General features: G+C 43.4%; 1 protein-coding gene across 1 annotated transcript in view; it reads left to right on the top strand.

Annotated features, from left to right (window-relative positions):
- hmcn1 (hemicentin 1) overlaps positions 1-8129 on the top strand; it is a 103498-nt gene that overhangs the window by 38989 nt on the left and 56380 nt on the right. Inside the window, exons 12-19 of the mRNA XM_008292865.1 lie at positions 1887-2028; positions 2209-2336; positions 2449-2562; positions 2746-2904; positions 4299-4490; positions 4571-4666; positions 6218-6345; positions 6441-6585. Coding sequence (XP_008291087.1) covers positions 1887-2028; positions 2209-2336; positions 2449-2562; positions 2746-2904; positions 4299-4490; positions 4571-4666; positions 6218-6345; positions 6441-6585 — 1104 coding nt within the window. The remainder of the gene's footprint in view (positions 1-1886; positions 2029-2208; positions 2337-2448; positions 2563-2745; positions 2905-4298; positions 4491-4570; positions 4667-6217; positions 6346-6440; positions 6586-8129) is intronic.

The following is an 8129-nucleotide window of genomic DNA, read 5'->3' as shown; positions in this document are numbered from 1 at the left end:
ACCTTTTCTCTCTAAAACAGCTGTTAGCAAGCCCTGGGGGTTTCTTAATTACCCCCCGGTTAGTTCCATCCTAGTGATTAGTCTCACTTTGAAGTAAGTCATGTCTGCTGACATCTCACAACACTCGGATGTAACACAGTGGAACCGAGAACATGGCCACATGAAATTGTCAGAATTTCAAAATGCACATTTTTCATCTTAGGATTAAACGGTGGATGGATGGATGGATGGATGGATGGATGAATGGATGGATCAATGGATCAATGGATCAATGGATATTTTTCATTTTGGTGTTCTGTCTTTACCATTTCTTCGTGTTAAATGACATTATATCACAGTATTTGGTGCCATTGAGCTGCATTGTGTAAATTTTGTCAGACAATTGTTCAGTCATGCAGTAATGTCATTTTCTGCAGGTTCAGTTGTTTAGGAAGTAATCAAAGAGATATGTTAAAAGAACAAATAAATCGCGAGTTGATGATGAAAAAAAAAAGGAGAAGAAAGAAAAAAACTGGAAAAAAATTGTACCAGTTGTGTAAAAGTTTTGTTTGTTTCTGGATTTCTTCTCACAATAATGCAAATTGTTATCATGTATGAACAGCATTTTTAAATCAGTATGTGGATGTAATCTGAGAAAGGGAACGACGGTGGGGGATGAAGGGGTGGAGGATTTAGTAGGATGGTCGGGATGGAAGGAAGATGCAGCGTAAGAGGCAGTGATAGCAGATGAGTGAAGGTGGTAAAGAGAGGAAAGAAGGAGCAGGTGATAAAGAGAAGCTGCTGCTGAGTCAGGGTAGAAGAATGTGTCGTCCCTCTCTGGAACCTCCTCGTTTCTGAACTCCACTGAGGTGTCCTCCCCTTAGGGCAGGATGACCTGGATACAGGTGAGGAGGAAGAGGGGCCTTACAGTTGTTCTCATGCCCTCATTTCTAACCTTGTCTGCGTTGTACAGCCCACACTGTACAGCTTTCGGTGCCGCTGAGATTAAGATCAATATGACAGAACGCTCAGGCATTTCAATTTGTTTTCAAGTCAAGGTTGTAATATATCAAAAGTGTTGTCTGTTGATGTGCTATATGTCCTTTAGAAAGCGGCGTCTCTGATGATTGACACACAAAACTCTACACATTCCTTCACACCTGCTGTACTCGTATGTGTCCCTCCAGCCTCTTGAACCTGTAACCGCTGGTACCCGATCAGCTCAGCGCATTCCCTCCGCTAACCCGAAGAGACTTTCATACAGTAGTTAATCGATGGCACACGAGGACAGACGGCCTTCCTTCCTCCAGCCAAGGGAAAAAATAAATCCCTCAAAATTAATTCCTCTCTGGCGTCTTACACTAATTCTAAATTTGTTGTTTTGGAAGCGCGTCGACGTTGAAAAGACTCTCACAAAGATTTTTATACAAGTTGGAAAGGCCGGAGAGGCTGGAGACGACTGCAGCAGTGGGGATAGAATAGAGAAAACACACCCTTAAAGAGATTAGTTACACATCATGAATCAATTGGAAAATCTCTCTGGATTCAACAGCTTCTCGGTGTCTGGATTCAATATTCCTTCCTGTTTTACCAATAAAGAGGAAATGAGGGTGAAAAATACGCTGTGAAACATTATTAGTTGTCGTAACAGCGTCAGTCTTTCTGCAGCAGTGACAACAGAAGTTCCTGCATTGCTTCGTCTTGTGACTGAACTTTAATCCATCTGGTGTTTGGTGAAGAATCCTGGAGTTGGATGTGTTCACACTTTGATATGTTCTTGTCAAGAGCTTTTCCTGATCTTTCCCACATTTACACTACTTACCTTCCCGTAGCAGCTGATGTCGACTGATTGATTTGTTGACCAATCAGCTGATTTATGCTGACTTTGTGACATCTCTTTCCTCTAGCGGTGCCCAGGGTGTCAGTGGAGCCACGAAATCAGACCTTCAGCAAAGGAGAGGACGTGAGGATCAGGTGCTCGGCCAGCGGCTATCCTGCTCCCCGCCTGGTCTGGACCCACAACGACATGTTCATAATGGCATCCAGCAGGTAGAGAGCTAGATACTACAATAAAAAAGCCTCAGTCTGTCCATGCAGTCAGGAGGAGGTGCAGAAATTCTGTTTCCTCTTTAACCTCCTGAATTATAACACACTGTGAGGTTCAAATGAAACCTTTTGCACAAATTCTAGAAAAATGCCAAGTTGTACATCTTCTGTCTCTATGATCAGACACAGAATGACTCCTGATGGCACTCTGGTGATAAGAAACATGGAGGAGAAGGATGGAGGAGTGTACGGCTGCCTGGCCAGTAACCAGGCTGGGACGGACTCCATGACCTCCATCCTCACGTACATCGGTGCGTTCCACACACAGCGCACATCCACACAGTGGAAATAAAGAGAACGTCTACTTTTATCTCTCAGACATGCTGATGTTTTGTCCATCTTTCAACAATTGTCCTTTTCTAGAACCTCCTGTGGTGACTGTGGCTTTAAGTGAGATTCTCATTGGCACTGGAGAAACCACGGTGATGGCCTGTTCAGCATCTGGAGTCCCTCAGCCGGAGATCTGGTGGTACAAAGGTAGCACCTTAGAAGCTGAAGGAAGCCCTTCAAGGTCCAACATAGTTTTAGAAAACAAAAATAGAATGAACTGAACTACGAATGTAAAGCGTGGTACGGAGGTAAAACACAATTTAAATATATAATTTATAGTTTAGGACCAAGCTAACCACACTCCACTGTTGTGTTTGCTCTGATTTCAAGGTGATGTCCGGCTGCATTCGTCGTCCCTCTTGGAGGTGGACCCACTGGGAGGGACACTGACCATCAAGGAGACCCAGAATGTTGACGCTGGAGAGTACACCTGTGTGGCCGTCAGCGCTGCTGGCACCTCGTCTGGAAAGATCTCCCTCGATGTAGGAGGTGAGAGTCGCGTAAAAGCACGACGGTGTCACTTCTTGGTTTTTTGTGCTGCGATGTCGCTACAGACAGTGAAGGCAGTTGGATGTCAGGATGTACTGAGACCGGAGTTTTCTGTTTCAGCTTCTGTTCTGGACTATGAAGGTAGTTTTAACCATCCAGTCTAGAATTAGACACTTATCTAAAACTCAGAACCGTAATTTTCAGACTATTGAGCGCACCTGAATATAAGCCACTAACTTTAAAAAGAAAAACAAATTGTACGTATATCAGCCGTACTTGTCTACAAGCTGCAGGTGTTCTCGTTGCAGCATGAGATATTCACACAGAATGATTTTTTAAAAAACTTTTAATTAATCCGGTAACATCCACAAATATGTAAATGCTTTTTTTCCGAACAGCGTCTGTAACACGGCTGGTTTGGAAAATAAAAACTCCAGCAGCCTACCAGGAAAAGTCACTGATCGCTATCTTCATCTTCCTCCTGCTCTGAAACCACTAAAGTCGTCTTCTTCAGTGTCTTCAGGAGCTGAACAGCCTCACAATTACGTCGTTCCTCAGTCTTTCTTTTGTTGTCGCTCTCAACGTCACTTACGACAAATTCGTAAAAATCATAAAAATCCATTAATTAGCCGCATCAGTGTTCAAAGCGTGTGAAAAAGTAGCAGCTTATAGTCCGGACATTACGGTACTCAGTATTAGCTTATCAGAAAGATTGATGAGACTCTCTATGAGAAAATCCACTGGAATGTAAAGTTTTTAAACAGAAGCTCAGCCTGCAGTTCGGTGGGATTTCACCTCTGTGCAGTAGCCTCTGGTAGTGACTTTATCCCCTCAGTGAACTCAAGCGTAGCTGCAAAACGTAGTTCTGAGGCCAGATGTATAAATGATGCACATGTTCTCTGAAGAAGGTGTGTGTTACAAACCTTGCGTCTTCACACACACTTTACACCATGCACACGCGTCAGTGAGATGAACTGAGTGTGATCTGACAGTGAATGAAGCAAAGAGTGAATCTTGGCAGGAGCCTTGAAACATCAATGAACTGCCTGTTGTGTTTCACAGTCTGCCGTACGCTGTTGTATAGCGACACAAACACTCCTGTTGTGGTTTTAATGAATGATGTCTTTGCCAGACCAAGAATGTGTCTGGTTTACACCCAAACAAGGTTACACAGGGGGTGTATTCACATCCATATACTACTGAGCTGTATACAGTTCAACACTATATACCCAAAGGTCTATAAAGTTGGTGTGAATACTAGATTTGCACATTTCTTTTGTTCTCGAGAACAACTCAAAGCAAACATGATGGACAGCTTTACTGTCTGTAGAATTCAGTACAGATGGTCGAGTATCTCCTCAAGTTTTTGACCTTTATCGTCTTGACTGTTCCAGCTGCACCCAAGTTCACCCGAGAGCCGTCAGACGTGGAGGTGGACATCGGCTTCAACGTGACCCTGCCGTGTCACGCCCAAGGTCACCCTGAACCTCATGTAACCTGGAGAAGAGAGGACGGCGCCCCCCTTTTCAACCGGCCCCGCGTACAAGGCACTATCTCACAGCGCAAAGGAGATCTACATATCTACAGTAAGTGTTTCAGGTTAGTGCTTTTACACTAAACGCATGAATACTCTTGGCTTATACATTATTATCCCTCCTGTTTTCAGACCTTTGGGTGGAAGATGAAGCGGTGTATATCTGTGAGGCCCAAAACCACTTTGGCAGCATCCAAACCCGGGCTAGAATCACTGTGACAGGACTGGGTAAGATCAGCATGTGAAATGTTCTGTTTCTTGGATTGGATGTTGTTTTTTCTGATTCTCCGAGCACAAAAACTCATGTCTCATGTTCACCGTCAAATAAAAGCTGGTGTTGGTCATGCACCAAAAAAGAAAAGCAGACATCTGGACACATCGTAGATTGAACAATTTGCTATATTTATGATTACCCAGGGGAAATCAATAACGGTGTGCATGCAGTAGGTTTAGTGAAGGCGTACTGGACTGCTCAGATTGTCTTTCTTGAAATGTGCTTCAAAGCCAAAGTCCTGTGGACCGCAAAATGCTTATGCACACTCTCACATGGATTTTTCTGAGTATGTCTAATCATTGCCAAAGATCATATCTCCTTCTCATGCCAAGTGCATATTCTACATACGGTGCCTCTGAGTGCCTACATCTGTCTGCATGTCTTTGTGCGTGTGTGTGTGTTTCTGTTTCAGCCTTTACACATGAGTGTGAGTTCATTAGCACATTTCAGCGGGTGTGTTTGAACACATGTGCCTTGTTAACCACTATTTCAGTTTCACCGTGTCTCTACAGTGGAAACACACTGAGCTACTATATGTGGGCCAAAGGTTAGGAAGCAGAGACCCACCCAGATGACATATATTACTGCCCCACTGCCCTATTTCCCTACTGACAGCGTTTCCCCAGAAGATATGCACACCCAGCGCAGGAGCACACGTACAGTAGTTTCTTCAGAGAGTGAGGAAGTTGGTGTATCCGCTGCTTGAGTGTGTGTTTGTGTGTGTGTGTGTCAGAGGCTGTGTTCCCAGGCCAGACAGGGTGGTCGTCAAATCCGCCTCGCCGCCTCCCTGTTGTCTGTCACAGCCCCCGCCAATGACATCAGCGCTGTCTGTGTGAACACCCCAGACCACTCAAACCACACAAACGTGATGCTACATGTCATTAGTGTGTGTGTGTGTGTGTGTGTGTGTGTGTGCTTATGCATGTGCTGTGCATAAATATACATATGTGATGGACGATACGGGTGTGTCCATAGTTTTAGCAGCTGTCGACAGTATATCCTGTGTATATGTATTGTTGATGTGTTTATAGCAACCGAGCGCTCACCATACGTTATAGTCTCTACACGCAAACACACGTGTTTCCTTTAAATCTGACTGTGGCAAAAATCTTTTGACAAGAGTCTTAACTTCTATGACTATTGTCAAAAGTATTTACAATAGTTGTTTTTATTTTTAAGTATTTAATAAAATGTATTCAACCAGGCTTACTGTTCACGCTGTTGACTACAGATTTTAAACATTTGTCCTTTTTTCTTCATTTGTTTAACCATTTTTTAACATTTTATTGTTGTCATCTCAGCTTCCTAGATTCCTTTTCAGAACTTTTTGTATGATTGTTTTCATGCTATGTGTTCACTGTTATTATTCTTTTTATATTTTTATGTTTATATTTGCAGCTTCTATTTTTTTCTTCTTTCTATAGTTGCACCAACCCACCAGAACAGATTCCTTGCATTGTGTAAACTAAACCTGGCGATAAACCTGTTTCTGATTCTGGTTGCAGTGTCACCTGTCATTGCGTTGAGTCCAGCTGTGCTCAGCGTGATCGAGGACCAGCAGCTGACGCTGCCCTGTGTGCTGCTGGCTGGCAATCCGCTGCCTGAGAGGCAGTGGCTGCACAACTATGGCCTGGTGAGAGTTTTTATGCGCCTTGCGTGCCTTTATGTTGCATCTGTGTTAAATTACCAGGCTTTCATTTGAACCTAATTGAACCTCCAATCTGCCAGGTGACATCAGACCAGTACGTGACGGTGAGGCGGGACGGCAGTCTGCATATTGAGAGAGTTCGGTTGGATGATGCCGGCGACTACACCTGTTTGGCTGAGAATGCCATTGGAGCCACCAACCAGACAACCACCGTCAACGTATACGGTAGCACACACCAGCACACCACACGGACATGAACACTATCTGGGCGCCGTATTGTTCACTTTCTTTTGACACACTCACAGCGACAGACAGGCTCAGCAGCGGTTTGTGTCACAGCTGCTAATGTTGTGTTGGTGTATTATTCTGTTAGTAAACTATTTTGAGGATATTTTTAGTTTTGTCTTATATCTATGGGTAGAAGAACAACCTCTTATCTATAATAATAAATAGTATGTAACCAATAATCATTTTATTAAGTATCAATGAGTTGAAAAGAACTTTAGGAGGAAACTCGGGGGGCTGACAGGCATCCAGACAAATTATTTTTATGTCAAGAACCTGAAAAGTCTCTGGAACATCATGAAGAGGATACCAGGAATGTCATCTTTGGGCAAACATAGTACAACAGACAATGAGCTTTTGTTCGTGGATGACCTTTTTCTCTCGTTTTGACAACTGGCAAATGTGCAGATTTGCCTGAGAGTTTTACACCTACAAGCACAGACATCATCGTCATTACTGCAGATGAAATAAGGCGTAAGAATGGTTACGGTCCTGCCCTATGTAGTGCTCTGGTCCGGTGAACTATCACTGTTTGCTAATCCCTTTTTTTAACTTTGTGTTGATGCTCACATTATCCCATCAGCCTTGAGAACCTCTCATTACAATCTCCTCTCCAGAAAACAGTTTCCTAAAGACCACCGTGGTTATCGGCCGTCAGCACTCACATCTGTTGTTGTTAGATCACTTGAAAAGGGAGTAGTTCAGCATTTCAACTATACAAAAAAGGTCACAGTACAGACAATGCTGTAGTCACACTTGTGCATCTTTTTTCCAAACATCTTGACAAACCCGAGATATAGAAGCGGTTTCCTTGGAGTTCTTATCAGCATTTATACAGTTCAGAGTGATTTGCTTTGGATTTAATTGTGTCAGTCGAGGTTAAATCTACATCGTAGTTGCTGTCAAAACTAATGTCTTACAAATAGAATAGAGTTGGTAAAGGGGAATGATAGACTTCTTCTTAGATCAGAGCTAATGGCGGGCTGCCTGGAGGCTGAAATAATTCAGCTTTGCTTTTACAAAAATGCCTCTTTGTGCATTTCTGACTCCATCACTAGTATAGTTTTGCACCCTGCTGACAGAGATGACGGCCACTGCAGAGGGGTGAATAGGATGGTTTGACAAAAATGCTCTTAATGGGAACACAAAAAAAACAGAAAATTATGTTCATGTCAGCTCACAGTGCAGACGCTGTGTGTTGTCGGTTGGTGTTTTGATGTCATGGACTCCTCACACAGAGATCCAGCAGCATGTTCACTTTCTTCATAGGGTTACATCTTTCTGAGCAAACAGCCAGATGGTTCTTCTGTTTCCTAAATCAGTGCTTCAGACTGTAGTGATGTATTGCAGCACTGCCTGGTTCAGCAGCCTGTCTGTGAAACTGAAAACCAAACTATAGAACCAAATCCGTACTTGTTCGAGGTTTTTGGCCGATCTTTGAAACGCTCTTTTCAGACGGCTCACAAAAAGAGCAGAACTGCTAT

The sequence above is a fragment of the Stegastes partitus genome, unplaced genomic scaffold (genome assembly GCF_000690725.1).
Source record: "Stegastes partitus isolate 25-593 unplaced genomic scaffold, Stegastes_partitus-1.0.2 Scaffold839, whole genome shotgun sequence".
Taxonomy (NCBI): domain Eukaryota; kingdom Metazoa; phylum Chordata; class Actinopteri; family Pomacentridae; genus Stegastes; species Stegastes partitus.
This window is presented reverse-complemented; position numbering and strand designations above follow the sequence as displayed.